Source organism: Mangifera indica, chromosome 8 (assembly GCF_011075055.1).
Source record: "Mangifera indica cultivar Alphonso chromosome 8, CATAS_Mindica_2.1, whole genome shotgun sequence".
Taxonomy (NCBI): Eukaryota; Viridiplantae; Streptophyta; class Magnoliopsida; order Sapindales; family Anacardiaceae; genus Mangifera; species Mangifera indica.
The window spans coordinates 13161326-13186635 of record NC_058144.1 but is presented as its reverse complement, the minus strand read 5'-3'; the positions used below and the strand labels follow the sequence as shown (position 1 = coordinate 13186635).

The window sequence follows — 25310 nt, the reverse complement described above, 5'->3', positions numbered from 1 at the left end:
ACTTATACAATAAAAAACACTTATATGTTCTTTTTAATTTGAACGACGATGACAATGTCAATCACTAAAACATCAATAAAATCTATCAAAATCAATCAATAAATCTAAAATCCTAACTTTTTTTTTTGTAATCTTAAATCCTTAAAAATATTCATTCAAATAGGTATTAATCAAAAAATTAGTACAATGTAACATGAAAAATGTAACAACTAATCTTTTTTTTTTTCATTTTATAGATCATTTTAAAACATGTGAAATAGACACCAAACGATGAAGAACAACAAACTGCAATAAAGAAAAACTTTGATATAAACTATAAATCTTTAAAGTCAAGGTCAATTGTCTAGAATCCTAATCACTAAGTTAGAAAGTGATTTTTGAAATTGATGAAAAAGAAAAAGAATTAAATTTATATACTTACAAGGCATTTGGTTTCTGTTAATTAAAGATTAATTCGGTAATTTTTTTATTATTTATATTATTTTATTTAATTTATTAAATAATAGATAATTTTGTGTCTTTATGTAAATTATTAAAAAATTATCAAGATTATTTTGATTTTATTATAATTTTATTTTTATTAATTTTTAAAAGGTAAAATATTGTAATGTTCAATTAATATATTAAATAGGGTAATTAATTAAAATAGGCAAAAAATTAAGCGTTTATACGTTTTTAGGCCACCGTAGACAAGTTTTACCAAAATAAACAAACCGTATTTTTTTTACCCTTTTTACCCTTATGTTGAAAAACCCAGTAAAAATATTTTTTCTGAGAATATGCGTCGGTTTACGGCGGTTACGATGGTAGCTAGGGATTTTACAGTGAAACCCTAAATATGTCGAATGTATATGGATGTTTTTGAATGTTTCGAACGCTTAAAATGATATAGTTTCGATGTTAATGGATGCCTAGAAGTGTAGCCGTTGAGAGACAAAAGCGCAAACTGTGAACAGTGTCGCGCAAACTATGAACAGTATCACGCAAACTGTAAACAGTATCGCGCAAACTGTGAACAGTGTCACGCAAACTGCGTAAATACTGTTTACATCGCGTAAACTGCTTGCAAAATCGCGCAAAAAATACTGTTCACAGACTATAATATCTACTTTTGCGCGATGTAAACAATGATTGGGCGATGTGAACAGGTTTGCGCGGTGTAAACAGTGTTTGCGCGATTTACGCAGTTTGCGCAACACTGTAAATTTGCGCAGTTTGCGTGACTGTAAATTTGCGCGTTTTTGTCTCTCAACGGCTACACTTCCAGACATCCATTAACATTGAAACTACATCATTTTAAGCGTTTGAAACATTCAAAAACATCCATATACATAATTCGACATATTTAGGGTTTAGTGTAAAATCCCTAGCCACCATTGTAACCACCATAAACCGACGCACATTCTCAGAAAAAATATTTTTACTGGGTTTTTCAACATAAGGGTAAAAAGGGTAAAAAAAATACGGTTTGCTTATTTTGGTAAAACTTTTTTAGGGTGGCCTAAAAACGTATAAACGCTTAAAATTTTGCTTATTTTAATTAATTACCCTATTAAATAACATAAATAATATTTTAAAATAATTATAATTAAAAACATTTAAATGAAATAATATTTTATTTTTCTTCTATTATATTCAACCACAAATAATAATTATTTTTATTTAATTATTTTTATTAAATATAATAATAATAATTTATAAATGATTTTTTTTCGTAATATTTTATTTTTGGTGTCCAGTGAAAAACTTCAACCAAACACTTCCCACAACGATTTCATTAAAAATGAGACAGAAAATTATACCAGGGTAAAAGTGGAAAATTATTTGATTTAGATAAAAATTAATTAAAAACAGAAACCTTAAAAAGAGAGTGATTGAAAGGATATCCAATGAAAATGTGCCACGTTGTAATGTGTGGCTCACACGGGCACCCTCGTTCCCCTGTTGTACAGGCATCCTTGTACAGAAAATTTTGCGGACAAAATACTGAGCAGAGTAAAGCTTGTTGTGTCTCTTTAAAGTTTCACAAAACTCGACCCTAATTTACAATTCTGATAGCAAAATCTCTGCGTATTAATTGGCCATCGATGTCTGTATTGTCTTTCACGCCACATCTTCACGTTCGCATCAATCCCAAGCTCACTCCCAGACCAAAACCAAAACCAAAACTCAACAAACTCATAATTTCTTCCCTACAAACCTTCACAACTCCGCCTCTACAACCATCTTTTTCCGACCCTTTCGTCCTTCAATTAGCTGACTCTCTTGAAGATTCCCTCCCTTCTTCTTCACAGTCTCTTCCACTTCAGAAACTCAGAGACTTCTCCTCTCAAACCCTCCTCTCAACTCCTTGGCCCTCTCGTAAAGATGAGCCTTTTCGTTTCACTGATACCTCGATCATTAAAAGTTCCCAAATTGAACCCGTATCTCACCCTGCTCAATTTCTTGATTCTTTGTATGTTTCAGGTGATACCCAATTCCCTAGTCTTGTTTTTGTTGATGGATTTTTGAAGGAGTCTGTATTGGATTTGTCAGATTTTCCTGATGGAGTTTATATAGGTAGTTTGTCAAGTGCTTCAGATAGGATTATAGAAAGGGTAAGTAAGTTAATTGGGGATTTTGAATGGGGTGATTTGTTTTGGTCAATTAATGGGATAGGGGCACCGGATTTAGGTGTTATTTATGTTCCTGCTGGATGTAAGGTGGAACTCCCGATCTGTTTGAGGTACTTTTCAGTTGAGGGAGGCAATGAGGGGTCGAACAAGTTGCCAATATCGAATCCGAGGGCGTTTGTATTGGTGGAGGAGGGAGGAGAGGTTGGTGTAGTAGAGGAGTTTGTAGGTAAAGAGGGCACTGAGTGTTATTGGTCGAATCCAGTTTTGGAGATGGTTATTGGAGAAGGAGGGAAAGTTAGACATTCTTATGTGCAGAATCAGTCCTTAAGAGCTGCTCATATCAAGTGGACTGCAGTGAGGCAGGTATATTCTCGTTATTGTTTATGTACTGGTAAGACTTAAATTTCTTTGAGCCTATAAGTAATCAGTTTAGTTTTAGAGGATTTTAAAAGTATGTCCAGGATATGTGTTTTTTGGCTTACATTTTGGTGATATTTGTTTATGTGTAACTGTGCATTGAATATAACAGGAATACTAACATGGTTATAACAAGTTTAAGGGATCCTGAATCTCAACTATAAGAGGGAAACTAAATGGTTGCTTTCATCCTTTACTTTCACCTAGGACCAAGTCTAGAACGCGCTTCCATGTTCTCCTTTTCTGAAGTCTTTCTTCTTGTCTGTGGAGAACATCTAATTTCCTTGGTTCTCATTTGTCTAGTTTTTTATTTAATTATTTATGTAATCTTGTCAGTATTCTCGATGATGGCTAACATTCCCAAAGTATTACTTAAATGATTGCTGTGTGGTGTGGGAAAGGGAAATGTGAGTTTTCTTGACTAGTGCAGAATTGCTTAGAATTTGTTGACATTTCAGATATCTATTCCCTGTTTTGGATGTTCTAGAAATAGGTATTTTTCTTCCTTTTTTTTCAAATTTCATCTGCATGGCTTTTTAGTTGTAACATTGAGTGATAGAAGGATTTTGTAATATGTCCCATATTTTGCAGAAGTTTCTTCTCTACTTGTGGCATACTTTTGAATATTCCATGGACAAAAGATGAAAAAAATTTTTTGCCTGCAACTAGAAACAAATGCTTTGAAGTCTTGTAGGGGGTATTTGAATAGTGCATTAATTAAAGGTGCAAATATCTTATTAGTAATGCAAGTGTGTGTTTGGTTAAGACAGCTCAGTTTGCATATGCCAGAAACCATTTTCTTGATTGGAGAAGTAACTTGGCAAACAGTTTCCAGGAAATCAACTATTCTCAAAAATCTCTTCCTTGTTTTTAAAAAAAAAAATTATATGTTGTATAAAAACTGCTATCCATTTTCGTCAAAAATTTACTGCTCTTAAGTGATTGTAGAATAGCTTTACTTTTTTGGGTTGAGTGCTAGTATGGAATTGTAAGTATCAAAGAGGAAAATAATGAATTCTCACTCTCATTAGTTACTGGGGGAATCATGTTTCTTATAAAGTAGAAGTACTAACAACATTGTTAAGGATTAATTCTTTAATTTTCAAGAACAGAAAAGAAGAGTGCACATGCTTTAATTTTATTAAATACTTATTTCCTTTTGGTTTAGAGGCTGTCTCTAGGGAGTCATCAATAACTTATTTTTTAGAATTTGAGTCTGACAAGAGATTGTAAATATAAGCAACTTTGTTATGTGAATCTAAAAATCATTTATAATGGCCTGGAGTATGTCCCATGACTGGTCTTTTTGCCTCCATTTTGTGGACTGAGGAGATGTTCAGATTGTTCTTTTTTATGTGGTCTGCAGATTATAGTAATCTTCCCCTGTCACAGTCTCCATACCTGTTTGTTTACTTGTCAATTCTTGAAACCATTTCGTAGCTCTATATTCTGTGATTTATTGAGCAACAGTCAATTTGTTCATCAATTTGCCATTTGTAGGAATCATCCAGTACTTATGAACTTGTAGAGGTAAGCACTGGTGGAAAATTGAGCAGGCACAATGTCCATGTTCGACAACTTGGCCCAGAAACAGTAACAGAGATGTCCACATTTCATTTGTCTGTCGCTGATCAAACACAAGATTTACATAGTAGCCTAGTCTTGGATCATCCACGAGGTTATTCTCGACAACTTCACAAGTGTATTGTAGCCCATCCACAAGGACAAGCAGTTTTTGATGGAAATGTTAAGGTCAACAGGTAATTTTATTGTGTCTCCCTTTTAATTGTAATTTTTGCACTTGGTACCATCATTTGATTGTGTGCCTTAATATCATTTGGGTATATGATCACATCGTCGTTTATCAACATCCCTATTTTCCAATTTAGAAGTTACTAGTTTCTCATGTATAATCACTCATTGGAATTGATGCTAATTAATACCTGGAGAGAATTTATCCTTGAAACTGTTTTGTTGCTGATGTTCTTGTATCTTTCTTTTTTTACTCGTTGTATCTTGTTTGCTTATATTGTAAGGATAGTTTTTACGGATGTTGTGTGCATGTTTGTTCGTTGTTTTCATATCTCCACTTGAATTATGCAGATATGCACAGCAAACGGATGCTGGGCAACTAACAAGGAGTCTCCTCCTTGAACCTCATGCAACTGTAAATGTCAAACCCAATCTCCAGATTATTGCTGATGATGTGAAGTGCTCCCATGGAGCTGCTATAAGTGACCTAGAAGAAAGCCAACTCTTCTACTTTCAAGCACGGGGTATTGACCTAGAAACAGCTAGAAAGGCTCTTGTCTTTTCCTTTGGAGCCGAGGTGATTGGACGCATTCCTTACCTGCCTTTTCGTAAACAAGCTGAGAGTCATGTTAAACAATTACTGGAAACCACATATAATAGTTCCTCATTGTGAGGGGTCATAGATTGTATTATTTTCAATTTTGTTCAATATTGTCATGGATCTACTGAATAATAGTTGTGATTAACTACCCAATTCAGCGACAGAGTTGCTCTTATTCCCCATTTTGGTTCCCATCCAAATAGTGAAATGGAAGAGATTACGAATTGTCACATTATGAAATTAAAAATAAAATTTAGATGTATCTGATGTTTTGTTTGATTATTGTCGTTATTTAACAGAGAGATCTTTACACTTACCATTGCAACTGTCTAATTTTTCTTGATGTTATGAACTTCTGGAGTCAGATCCTGTAAAAGTAGAGCACAGACTGAGCTTGCAACTAGTGTTTCTCGTCGTACAAGTATAGCTAGTAAATTGCCAGAGGAAACAACATTTTCTAGTTTATGTTTGATCTTCTCTTGTGGATTTTCAAGCTTGTGCTATCTTAGTTCCATTTCAGATGCTAAATTAGGAGACATTACAACAGTAAGCCCTTCAATGCTTTTTCCTAGACACAGCAAAGGGATCGGATCTTGGTGATTGTGATATCCTTAGGTGAATTCTACATCGGCAAGGCTTGGGGGAAATGCTAGAGATGTATGTGCATCCCACATCACTTAGGGATACTAAAATAAAGCCAGTTAAATAACTTATAAGCTTTTTTAAGTTGTTAATACGTGTTTTAGCTTGCAAAACCCTAAAGTAAAACTATAATGAATTGTGTGTTCAAAAGTAAAGACGATATTTTAACAGTAGATCAGACTATTGAATCAGGGATGTTACAAATTGTATTAGAATCGTTTCACGTGTCCTCTTAAGTAATTGTGGGACAAACCTCAGCAAAAACCCTGAATTTTGTATAGGCGTGATTGTGTCACTCTTAGTTGAATCTCATATTGACAAAACACAAAAGATATGTTAGAATCATTTCGTATGTCCTCTTAAGTAATGGTAGGACAAACCTCAATAAGGATATTGAGTTCCATAAGGGGGTGATTGTGACACTTTTAGTAGAATCCCACATCGACAAAGCATGATAGATATGTCAAACATGTGTATGCATCTTACATCACTTGGGAATGCTAAAATGAAGCTGGATAAATAGTTTGTGAACTCCTTAAATTGTCAAGATGTGTTTTAAGTTGCAAAGCTCAAAAACAAAATCATAATGGACTATGTGTCTAAAAGTGGATAATATCTTGATAGTGGGTAGTAGTCGTTGGCATGACCGAAATTCTTTATTTTAATTTTTTTTTTCTATATAAACCCTCTCCCCTTCGCAAAATTCGTATATGCAGTCTCGATCTCTCAATCTTTTCTTCTTCCTAATCTCATATTCTCTCATCAATCTCTCATTCTCAAACTATCTAAATTCGCAAGCAACATTTCTCTATTTTTATAATTTAGTTTTTGTTTCAAATTTATTAATCAATTATTATTTTTCATTTATTAAAATATTTTACAAATGGATCCAAGTCAAATGAGTTCAATTCGTTTGAATATTATGAAATTGATGATATTATTGATGATTCATGTAGAATAGGAGTGCAGGTACCAACAGGTAAAAGTGGGACAACCATAGGCTCGACAAGAAGAAAAAGACAGTAGAAGTCTATAATGTGAGATCACTTCGATCAAATACAAGAAATAATTGAAGGAAAAGTAATTCGTTGAGTAGTGTATAAACACTGTTATTCATGTTTAACATGTGCTTGTTCGGGTGACACCAGACATCTTTGCCGATATATTACAAGTTATTGTAAAAAAAATACACATGAGGTGAGATGACAATAACAAATTGTTTTCACCAAATCACAGTCTGCTAATGCTGACGTTAGAGCAATAGAAGGTTTATGCAGTTTTGGGCACATGAGAGAAATGTCCAATTTCATATACAATCAAATAAAAATGTGAGACTACATGGTCATATATGTTGTCACTTTTGACCAACCTTTTTTTTATATTGAAGATGAAATTTTAAAATAGATTATGTAAAATAGTATTCAATTCGTATTTAAAAAAAATTTTAGGTTTACTCTTAGGTCAAACATTCTATTATAACAAATATTCAATTTAGGAACGATTTTAATTTTGCCCCAAAATATTACTTTTAGTGATAGAATTTTAATTTCATCATAGAATGTTATTTTTAAGCGCAAAATTTTAATTTCGTCCTAAATGATTATTTTAGGGGATAAAATTTTAATTTCATCCCAAAAAATTTATAATTTATTTTTAATGATATCTTTAGTTTCCTCCTAGAATGATAATTTTATGGACGATTTTATTTTTATCTTAGAATGATAATTTTAAGGGACGAAATATTAATTTCGTCCTAAAAAACTTGGGATTTATTTTTAGGGATATTTTTAGTTTCCTCAAAGAATGATAATTTTAAGGATGATTCTATTTTTCTCTTAAAATAATAATTTTAATTTTGTCTCAAAAAAATAGGATTTATTTTTAAATATAATTTTAATTTCGTCCTAAAATGATAATTTTAGGAATGAATTTATTTTTGTCCTAAAATTATAATTTTAGGAGATGAAATTTTAATTTCGTCTTGCAAAATTTAGGATTCATTTTTAAAGATATTTTTAGTTTTGTCTTGGATGATAATTTTAGGAGACGAAATTTCAATTTCGTCCCAAAAATATTAGGATTTATTTTAATAACATTTTTAGTTTCGTCCCAAAATAATAATTTTAAAGACAATTTTATTTTTGTTCCAAAAGAATAATTTTAGAGACAATTTTATTTTTGTTCCAAAATAATAATTTTAGGGAACGGAATTTTACTTTTGTCCTACAAAACTTAGAATTCATTTTTAAGGACATTTTTAGGTTTATCCCAAATGATAATTTTAAAGAACAAAATTTTAGTTTCATCCCAAAAAACCTAGGATTTATTTTTAGTGATATTTTTTAGTTTGGTCCTAGAATAATAATTTTAGAGACGATTTTATATTTGCCCCAAAATGATAATTTTAGAGGATAAAATTTTGATTACGTCCCTAAAAAACATAGGATTTATTTTTTGAGATGATTTCAATTTTCATTCTAGAATGATAATTTTAAGGAACAAGATTTTAATTTTGTCTTAAAAACTTAGAATTTAGTTTTAGCAAGACTTTTAGTTTTATCCTAGAATATTGCTTTTAGAAACGAAATTAAAATTTCATCACAAAATGATTATTTTAAAGTACAAAATCTTAAATTCTTCCCTAAAAATTTTGGATTTTTTTTTAAGGATATTTTAGTTTCGTCCTAAAATAATAATTTTAGAGATGATTTTACCTTTTTGTCCTAGAATAATAATTTTAAAAGATAAAATTTTTAATTTTGTCATCCAAAACTTATGATTTCTTTTAGGGACATTTTTGTTTGTTATCCCATAATGATAATTTTAGAGGACAAATTTTTAATTTCATCCATATAGCTCATGATTCATTTTTAAATTTAAATCAAATGTTTTAATGCAAAAATTTTAACTAAGTTTCACTCCGTCAAACATTTTGAAACCAAAATGTTTGATGGCATCAAGTCCAGCTTTGCTATTCCAAAGAACAAGTTGTCTAGTTCATTGGTTCCAACATAAGAAGCATAGGAAATCGAAACGTTTTAGAAACCAAAACTATTAGAAATCGACATGAAATGATTCAGACATGTTTCAGAAATTAATGAATAATTGAAACGCATTTCAAATGCTTAAAATATCTTCATCAAATTTTTTTTCACATTCTGTCATTTCTATTCCCAATTGAAATCCATAACTAACATTTACGTCATCTCTCATTTACACTCCAGCGTCAAATATCGTCTCCTCACTGACATCTCAACTCTTCTCTGATAAACCAACTCCATCAATGAGCTAAAAACAAGTCAACACAATCAATCAAGCTAAAGACTTCTCTTTAATTCTTGTGATAAATTAATAGTATCAATCACTTCAATCAGGCCATAGTTATCTCCTTAATTCTTGGTTAAAATCTTGTAAATATTCTATAATATTTTTCATTCAATTATGTATATTTAGTTTATTCTAAAAGATTAATTTCCCTTTCTAGTTTAGCAATACACATGTATAAAATATTTGTATTATTCGGAAATAAAATTAAAAATCCATTACACTCATTTTACATAGTTTCTTCATGGCATCAAAGCCCTAGGCTCCTTCTTCACCTTGTTTCAAATTTCAATCATGGCTGAATCAAATATAGTCACGATTATGTCTAGCAATGAAAATCTTTCTTAAAAAAATCTCTCAACTCAAGTTATTTCAATCAATACTGTTGCACTTATTCCTTAAAAACTATCAAAGGAAGAAATTATTTGGTGTGGAGCTCGCAAATGATGAATCTTCTTCTCCAGTATGATTTCATGAAATTTGTGGAAAGAGCCTATCCATGTCCACTAATTAATGATCCTAAATATAAGACTTGGATTCATTAAGATCAGTTGATACTCCTTGCCATCCAAACTGTTGTCTTTGGACTAGTAAACCCACTTGTGTCTTGGTGTAAAAATGTTGAGGTGGACTGATTCAAACTCAAAACCATTTATGCCAACAGATCTAATACTTGGATGGTTGGTCTCATTGATTCTCTTACTAAAATCAGTCATGAAAGAAAAAGTATTTCTAGTTTTATGCAATTAGTTAAAACCATTATTGTTGACCTTGCTATGATTGGGCATGAGTTGAGTGATGGTGAAATTGTGGTTCATAAACTTAATAGCTTTACCAATGATTGTAAAGAGCTTGAGGCTACTTTATGTGCTAGAGAATCATCAATCTCTTTCATAGAGTTTCTTAAGAAAGTTTTAGACTATGAATCCAACCTCAAGCACTTAACTTTAACAAAATAAGACTCTTTTATCACAACACAATATTCTTGTAAGCAATCTTACAACAAAGTTAAAGGTAAGCACTTTAATACTTTTAAAAAACAATTAAACTATAAAGGAAACAATAGTGGTAATAATAGGAACAACGGTCATTAATCTCAATAGACTTCTTATGGAAGTTATGGATTCCATAACTATCCTAATCCATCAAATCATAATTGATAGACTTCTTTCCATTGGAACCAACCTCGATTTGTTTGTTAATTATGTATGTAGGCCACACCCTATGCCTTCCACTTAACCAAAAGCTAACTACTCAAGTCATGAAACTTCATGTAATCAATTAGGTTTGGTAGTTGACTTTGGAGCCTCTCACCACATTACCTTGGACTTGCAAAATCTCTCCATTCATTCTAACTACAATGACAATGAAGACATCATGGTTGAAAATGGTAATAACGTTCCTATTACTCATGTAAGAAATGCTATTGTAAAATCTAGTAGTTCCATTTTCAAACTTAATAATGTTTTGTGTGTACCTAACATTAAGAAAAATCTTCTATCTATTTCTCAATTTTGTTCCAATAATAACACCTTTATTGAATTTTTTCTTGATTTATTTCTTATGAAGGATTTAATGATAAGGGCATCCTTGGTGCGAGGCCGGAGTAAAGGAAATGTATATGAGTGGCCGACCTCAGTGACTAGATCATCTTCATTGCAACATATTACTTTTATAACAAACGTGCCAAACCCTTCAACCATTAACCTCTGGCACAATCATCTTGGCCACCTATCCTAAAGGATTCTCCATCAGATTATTGCTTCTCACAAGTTACCATTATCTTGCTCATTTTCTAATCCTTGCAATGCATGTTTATGTAATAAAAGCCATAAAACACCATTTGACATTTCCTTGTTAAATTGTTTTAGATGTTTAGAAGTTCTTTTTATTGATGTTTGGGAACTCACTTTTCTTATTTCATTTGCTCATTTTTGTTGTTATGTTATATTTGTGGACAAATTTACAAAATATACATGATTTTTTTCTACTAAAAAAGAAATATGATGTTACTTTAGTATTTAAATGTTTTCAATTGCTTGTTAAGTGTTATTTTTCTACAAAGGTTCAAATTGTTTATATAGATGGAAATGGTGAAACCTTTTATCTTGGTCATTATCTATCAAGGGTTAGAATTCAAAACCTCAAATCTCCCCCTAATACTCCTGAATATGTTGGCATAGCTGAAAGTAGACATTGTCATCTTGTTGAAACATGTTTTACTTTACTATGCATCCATGCCATTCGAATATTGGTCTTTAGAATTTCAGGTTGTAGTTTATCTAATCAACGGTATGTCATCCCCGGTCACAAATAACAAATCTACTCTCTTTCATCTCTTTGAGCAGTTACCAAATTATTTGTCATTAAAAATATTTTGTTGCTTTTGCTACCCATGGTTGTGACTTTATAGTTCTCATAAACTTGAACCACAATCTCGTCCTTGTGTGTTTGTTGGCTACTCAATTCCTCATCATGCATTTGCCTTAATCCTTCCACAAAGAAACTATTCACTTCTAGACATGTGATCTTTGTGGAAAATACTTTTCTCTTTCATAATCATTCATCTTATTATAAACCACCGCACACCTTTGTTGACTCAAGGAGTCATTATGCTCTTATTTTGATGATAACAAACTAATATATTCCTTAGCAATATTAACTAATGATTCTACTTGAGTGTGAGCTTAGATTGCAAAAATTTATCTAATGCACTTGAAGAAGTTTCAAGATGAAAATGAAGACAAGGCTCAAGTGAAGAATTCTTGAAGATTTGAAGTAAAACTCAAGTTTAGGTAGACGTGTTTGTAATTTGGATCATTCGTTTTGATTAGAATATTTATTTGCATGGGATAGCTCACTTGAAAACTCATTTTTATATCTTTCACATTTTGGGTTAAAATGTCATTTTTTCAAACTTATTGGGTTAAGCCAAGTTTTTCACTAAAGTTTATTAATTCTTTTAAAATGATGAAATTTTGTGAACTATATTTTCATATCCTAAAGTTGGTTTTGAAAGAATTTTCAAAAATAGGTTAAATTGTCACTTTTAAAAGTTTTAAGGGTTAAATTGTGATTTTTGAAAATTCAGGGGGTAAAATGCAATAAAATTTGATCGACCGAATCAGCTTCCGAATTGTCTAGAAGCCATGTATTTTGGCTTCCAGAAATTCGATTGACCGAATTAAATTCGGTCGACCGAATTTTGGTTTGAATTTTCCAACGGCTAGTGCCATATAAGCTCCACGAAAGTGCCATGTCACATCCGATTGATCGAATTACATCCGGTCGATTGAATTGTGCATTTTCTGGAAAACTAAAACGACTATTCTTTGTGCACAATGGTAACTTTCCTTATTTTCCCCTATATAAACCCAATTAAATTCATTCGAAAAGAACTTTTGCCAACAAGAACTTTCACATATTTGAGAGCAAATTAGTTTTGAGCTATTTACTTGCAAATTCTTTTCTCTAATCAAAACCCTTGCTCATACACTTTGTAATTTCATTTGCATTGGATTGTACTAAGCTTTAACTTTCATATGCACTCTTTGAGAGAGATTATATTTCAATTTCGTACTAAAATTCATACTATAAAAGAGTGAGGTTCACTCTTGGAGAGATTAAAAAATTTCTAGTGAGAGAAATTGAGCTTTAACATTTGTAAAGGTTAATAGCACCTTGGAAGCTATTTTGGTTGTGAAGAAAAGCTTGGTTGAAGTTTTGGTCAACCAAGGATTAGTGGAATACTCTAAGGGAGAAAGTTTGGAGGAGTGGACGTAGGCCGAGTTGAGCCAAACCACTATATATTGCGTGTTTGATTTTCTTTTCCCTTAAACTCATACTTTATGTTATGTTATTTTGATTGTATTGATTATTTGAATATTTTAGTTATTCTCATAAATTGGATTAAAAATAGGCAACATTCATTGATTTGAATAAATTGCTTTAATTCTCAAATTTGGTAAAGATTGTTTTAAAATTGCCTAATTCACCCCCCCTCTTAGGCCATTCAATCCTACAATTGGTATCAAAGCTTGGTTATTCATTCTCATAAACTTAACTGTTTAGAGCAATGGCCATGAACCTAGGAAAATCTCACACCGTTATTGAAGGGCTTGCCCCTAATGGACCGCCATTGTTTGATGGCACCGGATATGCCCATTGGAAAAATCGTATGTCGATTTTTCTTCAAAGTGATTATGAATTGTGGGATGTAGTGCAAGATGAACCTTTTGTTCCCATGAAAGAAGTAGATGGAAAGCAAGTGCCCAAAACTAGGGAAGAAATGACCCCTCAAGATAAGAAGAATATTGCCATTAATGTTAGAGCTATGAATGTGTTGTATTGTGCATTAAATGAATATAACTTTAACAAGGTACAAGCTTGTACCTCGGCTAAAGAAATTTGGGAATTATTGATGGTGTCAAATGAGGGAACTTCACAAGTCAAAGAGACTAAAATTAGCATGCTCACACACTCATACGAGTTGTTTAAGATGAATGAAAATGAAACTATTAGGGGCCGTTTGGTTATGAGTTTTAAAGATTACTTTGGTATCTATCTTTTATTCTCTTATTTGGTTTATCAGTAATAAAAGATTATAGTAATCTTTTATTACCTATGCTGACGTGACAGGTAATATAAGTGGTAATCTGATTACCATATTTACCTTAGGTATTTAAATATTACCAAGGTAATCTTGATTTTATTATAATTAGATTAGTATTTATTAATTTTTTGAGACAAAAATAAATTTATTTTTAATTAATATGACAAATAATATGAAAAATATTTTAAAATAATTATATTCAAGGACATTTAAGTAAAATAATGGCCAAACGACTATTTCCCACCCAAGGTTTGATGTTTTCTCAAAAGTCCCCCCTTTAACTATGAAAACACCAAACACCCACCCATGGCCGGTTAGATTTAACAAAACTCTAATGGTGGTAAGGGTAAAATCGTCATTTTTGCTATAATATTAAAAATAAACTAAAATAGAATCTAATTTTGCCCCCCTAAACTTTAAAAACTAAAATTTTTCCCCAGCCTAAGTTTTAAAAAATGGCAGTTTCACCCTAGGGTTTGCTTTTGAAATCTCCGACGACCATTTCGATGCTATTGCCGATGACCTCTCCCTCCCGAAGCAGCCCCTCCTTCTAGCGAGTGCTTTCCTCCCATTTGGAGGCTCGATCAGCGTCGGAAACGCCTTGGGAGACGAAGAACTTCGTCTTCCCTGACGAAGTTCTTCGTCTCCCAAGGCATTTTCGAGACGAAGTTCTTCGTCTCCCAAGGCGTTTCTGACGTCGATCGAGCCTCCAAATGGGAGGAAAGCACTCGCCGGAAGGAGGGGCTGCTTCGGGAGGGAGAGGTCGTCAGCAATGGAGCCGGAACGGTCGTCGAAGATTTCAAAAGGAAACCCTAGGGTGAAACTACCATTTTTTAAAACTTTGGCTGAGGGAAAATTTTTAGTTTTTAAAGTTTAGGAGGGCAAAAAGGGATAAAATTTTCAGACGTTAGGGTTTTGTTAAATCTAACCGGCCATGGGTGGATATTTGGTGTTTCCATAGTTAAAGGGGGGACTTTTGAGAAAACATCAAACCTTGGGTGGGAAATAGTCGTTTGGCCTAAAATAATTTACTAGTAATCTTTTATTACCTTTAAACAAACACAATAATTATTTATACCTATCAAATTTTATCAAACATAGTAATAATTTATACCCAGTAATATTTTAAGTAATCTATCTTCAAAGTAATCTTTCTATTTTGGTAATAAAACATTACTCAAACCAAATGCCCCCTTAGTGACATGTTTGATAGATTTATTACTATTATGAATGAATTGAAAAATCTTGGTAAAGTTTATACTAACCAAGAAAATGTCAAGAAACTTCTTAGGTGTTTGCCTCCCTCTTGGGATCCCAAAGTGATGGCAATCGAAGAAGCAAAAGATGTCAAGACTCTACCTCTTGAAGAGCTTTTAGGTTCACTTCTCACTCATGAGCTTACTATGAAGCAACGACAAATTGAAGAAGTGGAGAAGAAGAAAAAAAGTATCGCCTTCAAATCATCCATCAAAGAGAATGAAAAGTTCCTAGAAGAGGAAGAGGAGATATCAAATGATGAAGATGAAGACATTGCACTCTTGACTAGAAAGATTAGAAAGCTTATAAGGAATAGAAAGCTAAGAAGAAATGGAAACTTCATAAAAATGGATGTTTCTAAAGGTGAAAGGGGAGAAAGACAAATGAGAGAACAAGTTGTGTTCTATGAATACAAGAAGCCAGGACATATCAAATATGATTGTCCTCTCCTCAAAATTGGTAGATCGAAAAAGAAAGCAATGAAGGCTACGTGGGATGATAGCGATGAAAGTGAATCCGAAAAGGAGGATAATGAAGTAGCCAACATGTGTTTAATGGCAATTACAAATAATGAGGTAATTAACTCTAACTTATCTAATACTTGTGATGATTTAGATGACATAGATGATGAGATAGATGAAAACCCCTCATATAAAGAGTTATATGATACACTTGAAGAGATGAATGAAAAACTTGCTCTTTGCATGTCTAAAAATGCAACCCTTAAAAAGAAAAAATTTAACTTGGAAAAGGAAAATGAGTCCTTAAAGAAAGAAAATGAAAAGGAAGAAAACAAGTGTTCCATTTTTGAAAAAGAAAAATAAAAGTTTGAAAATGATCTTTGCATAGCTAAAAAGGAAAAAGAAATTATAGAAAATGAAATTGAAGTTTTAAAAAGGGGAGCAAAGGATTTAAGTGAAATAGTTTTAAAATTTAAAAATGGAAAAGATATTCTTGATAAAATGCTTAGTGTACAAAGGGGAGTTTTAAACAAAAAAGGACTTAGTTATAAACCTTTTATCAAGGCAAAATACTTAAAAAATTATTTTGTTAAAGCCTCAACTTCAAGTGAACCAAATATAACTTGCAATTATTGTGGAAATAAAGGTCATATCTCATTATCTTGCCCAATTCAAAAGAAACATTATATGGGCACTAAGAAAGTGTGGGTTCCTAAGGGAACAAAAACTAACCACCAAGGACCCAACATGATTTGGGTACCTAAGACAAATTCTTGAATCTTCCATTGTGTTTAGGAACCGAAAAACAAACGGAAGAAAAGCAAATGGTTCCTCGATAATGCTTGCTCAAGACACATGACCGGAGATATTTCACTTTTCTCGACAATAAGCAAGAAAGATGGAGGACATGTCACCTTTGGAGACAATGCGAAGGGTAAAATTATTGGCATTGGAGATATTGGTAACAACTCTCATATTATCATTGAAAATGTTCTTTTGGTAGATAGTCTTAAGCATAATCTCTTTAGCATTAGTCAACTATATGATAAAGGATTTAAAGTCATTTTTTAGCCAAATAGTTGCATTATAGAAAATATGAATGATGGAAAAACAAGTTGTGTAGGAAATAGAGATGGAAATGTTTACACTATAGATGTAGAAAATGCTTCTCATGAAAATCTATGTTTCTCCGCATTGCATGAAAATAGTTGGTTGTGGCATAGAAGATTAGGTCATGCTAGCATGGATTTGATTTCAAAAATCTCCAAGAAAGAGCTTGTAAAAGGTTTTCCAAAAATAGATTTTGTTAAAGATAAAATTTGTGATGCATGTCAATTTGGTAAACAAACAAAAAATTCTTTTAAAAGTAAAACTCATATTTCTACATCTAAACCTTTACAACTTCTTCATATTGATCTTTTTGGTCCTTCAAGAACCGCAAGCCTAAGTGGAAAACATTATGCTTTTGTTATTGTTGATGATTTTTCAAGATTCACTTGGGTATTTTTTCTTGCATCAAAAGATGAAGCCCTCCATGCATTTTCAAAATTTGTCAAGAAAATACAAAAAGAAAAAGAAATGCATATTTCTTGTATTAGAAGTGATCATGGGGGAGAATTTGAAAATCATTTATTCGAAAACTTTTGTGATGAGCATGGTATTAAACATCAATTCTCTTGTCCTAGAACTCTCCAACAAAATGGTGTTGTTGAAAGAAAGAATAGGACAATTCAAGAGATGGCTAGAACCATATTAAATGAGAAAACTTTACCTCAATATTTTTGGGCGGAAGCTGTAAACACCGCATGCTATGTTCTAAATCGTGTTTTAATAAGACCATCTTTAGATAAAACTCCATATGAACTTTGGAAAAACAAAAACCAAATATTGGTTATTTTTAAGTTTTTGGATGCAAATGCTTTATTTTGAACACAAAAGAAAACTTAGGAAAATTTGATTCAAAATCTGACATTGGCATTTTTCTTGGATATTCATCATCTAGCAAAGCATATAGAGTGTTTAACAAAAGGACACTAGTAGTTGAGGAATTCATGCATGTTATTTTTGATGAATCTAATCCTTCAACTAGTGTGCAAATTGATATTGATGATGATTAAGTTAAAAATGAAGACCAAACAAAAATTCATGATTCACCAAATGATGATAAGGATGAAGCAAACCAAGAGCTAAAACATGAAGAAGATAAAGATCTTCCTAAGGCTTGGAGGTATGCAAATGCTCATCCTAAAGAATTAATTATTGGTGAAGAAAATCATGGTGTTAAAACTAGATCATCCTTTAATCTTTGTAATAATTTAGCATTTCTTTCATAATTTGAACCAAAAACATTTCATGATGCATTAAATGATGAATTTTGGATTTTAGCCATGCAAGAGGAACTAAATCAATTCGAAAGAAATAATGTTTGAGAACTAGTCCCTCATCCGGATCATCAATCCGTTATTGGCACAAAATGGGTTTTTAGAAACAAAATGGATGAGTTCGGAGTGGTTGTTAGAAATAAAGCTAGATTAGTGGCTCAAGGCTACAACCAAGAAGAAGGAATACATTTTGAAGAAACTTTTGCACTGGTGGCTAGACTAGAATCCATTAGGATGCTTTTGGCATTTGCATGTTCTAAAAATTTTATTTTATATCAAATGGATGTCAAAAGTGCTTTCTTAAATGGATTTATCATGGAGGAAGTATATGTTGAACAACTTTCCCAGTTTGAAAGTCATGATTTCCCAAACCATGTTTTTAAACTTCAAAAAGCTCTTTATGGTTTAAAACAAGCACCTCGAGCATGGTATGAACGTTTAAGTAAATTCTTGCTTGAAAAAGACTTTTGCATTGGAAAAGTAGATACTACATTGTTTGTTAAGAGAAAAGAAAATGATATACTTTTGGTTCAAATTTATGTTGATGATATCATCTTTGGATCTACTAATGTTTCTTTGTGTGAAGAATTTTCTAACCTCATGAGCAAAAAATTTGAAATGAGCATGATGGGAGAACTCAAGTATTTTCTCGGACTTAATATCAAGCAAAGTAAAGAGAGTATCTTCATCAACCAATCTTCATACATCAAGGACTTAATAAAGAAGTTTGGCATGGAAGGAGTAAAAGCCTCAAGCACACCAATGAGTTCAACTATCAAGCTCACCAAAGATGAACGTAGGCCAAATGTTGATGTCAAAATGTATAGAGGTATGATTGACTCTCTTTTGTATTTAACCGCTAGTAGACCCGATATTATGTTTAGTGTGTGCTTATATGCTCGATTCCAATCATGTCCCAAGGAATCTCATTTAAAAGCCGTTAAAAGAATCTTCAAATTTTTACATGGCATTAGATTTTTAGGGTTGTGGTATCCTAGAGAAACGTCTTTTGACCTAGTGAGCTATTCGAATGCCGACTTTGCTGGAAGCCAAGTCGATAGAAAAAGTACTAGTGGTACTTGTCATTTTCTAGGTCATGCATTAGTTTCATGGTTTTCAAGGAAACAAAACTCCGTAGCTTTATCAACCGCGGTAGTGGAATATATTGCCGCCGGTAGTTGTTGTGCTCAAGCCGTGTGGATGCAACAAACCCTTAGGGATTATGGAGTTAGCCTATCTAAAACTCCAATCTTGTGTGACAACACAAGTGCTATTAGCTTATCCAAAAATCCCATTCAACACTCTCAAACCAAGCATATAGAAATTAGATATCATTTTATTCGAGATCATGTTCAAAAGGGTGATATTTGTCTTGACTTTGTATCTACCGAAAATCAACTTACGGATATTTTTACAAAACCTCTTGGGGAAGAACGTTTTTGCAAAATTAAAGGTGAACTTGCGATCATGGAATCACCATATTAGCATTTGCACTTACATATCATTGTGGTTATGGTGTTTTGGATTAATTGAAAATGTCAATATATGTTTTATGCATCATTTCATGTTTGACCATCCTTGATAGTTTTCTTGTACCAATTATTCTTGCATTGATTTTTAATGTGTTTGATTTAATTTTCCTCATATTTAGCATCAAATTTCATTGTACTTTATGTTATTGAGTCAAAATTGCATAGTTGGATCATTTTGGTTTGTTTATACTCAATATGGGACAACAAAATGCATAAAATATACACCAGAATTTTGCAAAATTCGGCTGACGAATTGGAAAATTCAGTCGACCTAATTTGTCAAAATTCGGTCGACCGTTTTCTTCAGATTCTGCAATGTATAAGGACAAATGTTTCTCCACTTTTTACATCATGTTTCTTCAACTTTTTTTTATCAAATTGGTTCCCAACATATTTTCTACACTTTCTAACCAAAATTCTCTTTAAAAAACATCATAGTTCACCTTAAATTTCAACAAAATCTCTAAAGACTTTAAACCCTAAAAATTTGATTTTTGCTCCAATTCATCCAAATTTTTGTTATTTTATATAAAATTAAACACACATTTATCCCTTCTAGTATCATTCTAATATTTCCTAACTACCAATTTTTTAAATTAAGTCTTAAATCGAAAACCCCTAATTTTATCATTCAAAATTCGGTTCTTGTCTTAAAATACCTTTTTTGGTAATCCTTTTTGGATTTCAATTGTACCATTAGATCACCATTTTTAACTTGGGTGTGTATTCAAATTTCAAATGTGTGAATGTTCATGTAGATTTACATTTTTGCCCTTGTACATACATTCGAAGCCATGGTGCATTTCATCACATTTTATTGCATTCAATATGACATTTGTTAGTTTATGTGATATATTTGTGTATTTTACATGAACTTGCACTTTATATTGTCTAAGCATTAGTACTCTTACTTGGATGATTATGATTGTTTGGACTTTTCTGTCATTGGTTTAGCCTTGATAATCATATCTTCTATATATGTGTTAAGGTATTTTAGTCTTTCTTTGCCTTGTGGATATATATCTTGCTTATTTTTTTTTTTATAATGACAAAGGGGGAGAAGTTATACATGTTATATTCTATATTTAGTTACGGATGTATTTGGTTATGATTATGGATGTAATATTTAATGTATATGGACTTTCCACATGCTTTGATGCTTTATCTTGTTTGAATTTTTAATGCTCTTATTTTGATGCTTATACTTATTTAGACATTATATTTATGCACTAAGCCTTGATGATTATTTTTGGGCCATTTTGGTGGTCATTTGCTTTTACATTATTTTGTCTCCTTGATTATATCATTTTATACATTGCCTTATTCTTTTTGATAATGACAAAGGGGGAGAAAAGTTTAATTGATGATTGATACTTTCATTTCATTGATGTTGTGGATATTGTGGATATTTTCGTTGATGTTGTGGATATTTTGATGAAGATGTATGTTGTGGATATTTTGATGAGGATATATGTGATTGATGAGATCAATGTTGAACATATTATTATTTGCATATATTCAGGGGGAGGAAACTTGATTTTTTAAGGCGAACTCTTGCAAAATTGTTTAAAAAATCAAGTGTTTCTTAACTTCAAGGAAATACATTCATTGATATATTTTATAAAATTCCTTGAAGTGCATATATGTTTGTCATCATCAAAAAGGGGGAGATTGTTGACTCAAGGAGTCATTATGCTCTTATTTTGATGATAACAAACTAATATGTCCCTTAGCAATATTAACTAATGATTCTACTTGAGTGTGAGCTTAGATTGCAAGAATTTATCTAATGCACTCAAAGAAGTTTCAAGATGAAAATGAAGACAAGGCTTAAGCGAAGAATTCTTGAAGATTTGAAGAAAAACTCAAGTTTAGGTAGACGTGTTTGTAATTTGGAGCATTCGTTTTAATTAGAATATTTATTTGCATGGGATAGCTCACTTGAAAACTCATTTTTATATCTTTCACATTTTGGGTTAAAATGTTGGTTTTTTCAAACTTATTGGGTTAAGCCAAGTTTTTCACTAAAGTTTATTAATTCTTTTAAAATGATGAAGTTTTGTGAACTATATTTTCATATCTTAAAGTTGGTTTTGAAAGAATTTTCAAAAATGGGTTAAATTGTCACTTTCCAAAGTTTTAGGGGTCAAATTATGATTTTTGAAAATTCAGTAGGTAAAATATAATAAAATTCGGTCAACCAAATTTGACCGATCGAATCAGCTTCTGAATTGTCTAGAAGCCATGTATTTTGGCTTCCAGAAATTCGGTTGACTGAATTAAATTCGGTCGACTGAATTTTGGTTTGAATTTTCCAACGGCTAGTGCCACATAAGCTCCACGGAAGTGCCACGTCACATCTGATTGACCGAATTACATCCGATTGACCGAATTGTGCATTTTCTGAAAAACTAAAACGGTTATTCTTTGTGCACAATAGTAACTTTCCTTATTTTCCCCTATATAAACCCAATCAAATTTGTTCGAAAAGAAGTTTTACTACCAAGAACTTTCACATATTTGAGAGCAAATTAGTTTTGAGCTATTTACTTGCAAATTCTTTTCTCTAATCAAAACCCTTGCTCATACACTTTGTAATTTCATTTGCATTAGGTTGTACTAAGCTTTAACTTTCATATACACTCTTTGAGAGAGATTATATTTCAATTTCGTACTAAAATTTATACTATAAAAGAGTGAGGTTCACTCTTGGAGAGATTAGAAAATTTCTAATGAGAGAAATTGAGCTTTAACATTTGTAAAGGTTAATAGCACCTTGGAAGCTATTTTGGTTGTGAAGAAAAGCTTGGTTGAGGTTTTGGTCAACCAAGGATTAGTGAAATACTCTAAGGGAGAAAGCTTGGAGGAGTGGACATAGGTCGGGTTGAGCCTAACCACTATATATCACGTGTTTGATTTTCTCTTCCTTTAAACTCATACTTTATGTTATATTATTTTGATTGTATTGATTATCTGAAATGTTTTAGTTATTCTCATAAATTGGATTAAAAATAGGCAACATTCATTGATTTGAATAAATTGCTTTACTTATCAAATTTGGTAAAGACTGTTTTAAAATTGCCTAATTCACCCCCCCTCTTAGGCCATTCGATCCTACAACCTTATCCTTTTTAGATGTTTGGTTACCTAACCCACATCATGAACCAAATTTATCTCCTCATTTGATACCATTTCTTATCACGTACTATCAATTTCAAATGCTTAAAATATCACCAATCTCTCTATATCCCTTACTCTTCAACCCGATACCATATCATCCCTATTCTTAGATATTCAAATGGTCAGTTCCCTCTTACAAGGTCTCTGTCTCCAAATCTGGTCAACTCATCTTCTAGATCCTCTTTTATGTCTTAATCAAAGGATGCATCATATTCTTCATAGGTAAGTGTCTTATCTGTTTTATCTTTTTTTTTTCCTTTTGTTATTGTTGCCCCTCACTTTTATAACACTACGCTACAAAATAATATCATAAAACCTAAACACCTTCTTATCCTTCACATTATAGCCAATTCACCAAATAATGAACTTCAACCATTTAAAAAGTCTAGAAACATCATGCATAGCGACAAGCAATGAATGATGAATACAATGCCTTACTTTCCAACTAAACCTAGTTTCTCGTTCCTTTTACCCGTATACAAAATGTTATTGAGTATAAGTGGGTCTACAAGATTAAAAGGAATCTTGATGGTAATAGCTCATTATAAAGCTTGCTTCATGGCTAAGGGTTTTCATCAATGGCCCCGAAGTTGATTTTATTGAAACCTATAGTTCTATTGTAAAACCTACAATTGTTAGATTATTACTTCTATTACTGTAACTAACAGTTGGTCCATTTGCCAACTTGATGTAAATAATGCTTTCTTATAGGGTTATTTATCAAAGGAAGTATTTATGGAATAACCCATAGCTTTGAAACATTGACCTTTCTTATCATATCTGTAAACTTAAAAAAAAAAACTATATATGGACTTTGGTAAGCCCCTCGTGCTTATTACCATGAACTTTGTCATTTTCTCATCTTTAAAGGCTTTACCAACTCTCATTCATACATTTCCTTGTTTATGATCTACTCAACCAATTCAATTTTTTATCTACTAGGTTATGTTAATGATATCGTCATCATTGTCACCTTCAAAACTGCAGTCAATTCTTTTATCACCATACTTACTCACTGCTTCTTACTGAAAGATCTTGGTAATCGATTTTATTTTCTTGGTGTGAAGGCTTTTTATACCTCTAATGGCCTGTGTTTGTCTCAAAGATAGTATGTCAAAGACTTAATACATCAGTTAACATGGTTGATGCTAAACTTGTCTCCATACCTCTTACGAGTACTAAGTCTCTCAAGTTATTTGATGGTTTTCCATCATATGATGTTATGTTATATCACTAAGCTCTTGGGTCCTTACAATGTCTTTCTTTAACATGACCTAACATCTTCTTTGTCTACAACAAGTTATCTCAGTTTATGCATTGTCCTTCCACACTTCATTGGGTTACAATTAAATGATTGCTTCATTATCTAGTTAGGACACTTAATTATGGCTTAATGTTTTATAAGAACTCTCTTTTAACTCTTCATGCATTTGTATATGTTGATTGGGTCGGTGGCCCTAATGATCAAACTTCAACCTTTATTTATATTGTTTTTCCCAGTGCAAATCCTATCTTTTGGAGCTCAAACAAACAAAAAAGGTTGCTCACTTTTCCACTGAAGTAGAATACAAGGCCATTGCCTCCATTACATCCAAAGTTAATTAGATATCAAATCTATTTCAAGAATTATATGTACCTATTTCTTCTGAACTAGTCATCTATTTTGACAGTGTGAGTGCTACAAATGTTTATGCCAACTTCGTCTTTCACTTACGTATGAAACATACTGCTATTGACTTCAATTTTGTTTGGGATCAAGTTACTATAGGACTCTCGCATATTTCCCACGTCCATACTTCTGATCAACTTACTAATTCACTTACTAAGTCGCTACCACATCTTCACTTTCATTCTCATCAAACCAAGATTGGTGTCCTAAACACACAATCAATCTTGCGATGGCATGATAAATTAACACCATTAATCACATTATCAATTGAGTTAAAGATAAATGTTGTAGACCTATATGAATGGCCAAATATCCAACTAACTGATGGTTCCAACATCTCTCACAACTCCTCCAGTAGGCTTTAGATATAGCTTCCTCATACAGATTCAATATTCTAGTATCTTTCCAACTACAACTCAATCAACAAGCCCCAAACATTCAATCACACAAAGAAAGAAAGAAACAATCAGAATTATATATTCACTCTCATTAACTTGTTATCATAAATATATAATTGAACAGTTTTGCATTGAGATTGAATTGAGCAGAATTTAATATTTCAATCCATGTCCATAATGAAACAATAACTTCAATAACATGCCTAATCTACAATAATGAGTTCAACAACAAAACCAAACAAGAATCCCTACAAGGTAATAACAAAGCAATAACAAGAACAGTAGCAATGAGCAAAAGATATGTTGGATTTCGAGAGCCAACCCTCTATAATCAGTTTCTCTCGACAAACAACAATATTCTCAATGATGTCCCCCTTATTCTATACGTTTTTCCATTATATACATAACCTTCTAACCGTAAATGGACCCCACCTCTAAGGATTCTTTTCTGAATTTTGGAAAGGAACTT

General features: G+C 32.0%; 1 protein-coding gene across 1 annotated transcript; it reads left to right on the top strand.

Annotated features, from left to right (window-relative positions):
• The first annotated feature begins 1972 nt into the window (after positions 1-1972).
• Positions 1973-5662, top strand: LOC123224100 (protein ABCI7, chloroplastic). Its single transcript, XM_044647629.1, has 3 exons — positions 1973-2978; positions 4533-4792; positions 5136-5662. The coding sequence occupies exons 1-3, from the start codon at positions 2088-2090 to the stop codon at positions 5455-5457; spliced, it is 1473 nt and encodes a 490-aa protein (XP_044503564.1). The 5' UTR covers positions 1973-2087; the 3' UTR covers positions 5458-5662.
• The last annotated feature ends 19648 nt before the right edge of the window (positions 5663-25310 follow it).

Excerpts from the sequence above, each read along its gene's own strand:
- LOC123224100 (XM_044647629.1), top strand. The coding sequence starts at position 2,088 with ATGTCTGTATTGTCTTTCACGCCACATCTTCACGTTCGCATCAATCCC. Across the intron at positions 2,979-4,532 it reads AGTGGACTGCAGTGAGGCAG|GAATCATCCAGTACTTATGA; the intron begins GTATATTCTCGT and ends TGCCATTTGTAG. Across the intron at positions 4,793-5,135 it reads GGAAATGTTAAGGTCAACAG|ATATGCACAGCAAACGGATG; the intron begins GTAATTTTATTG and ends TGAATTATGCAG.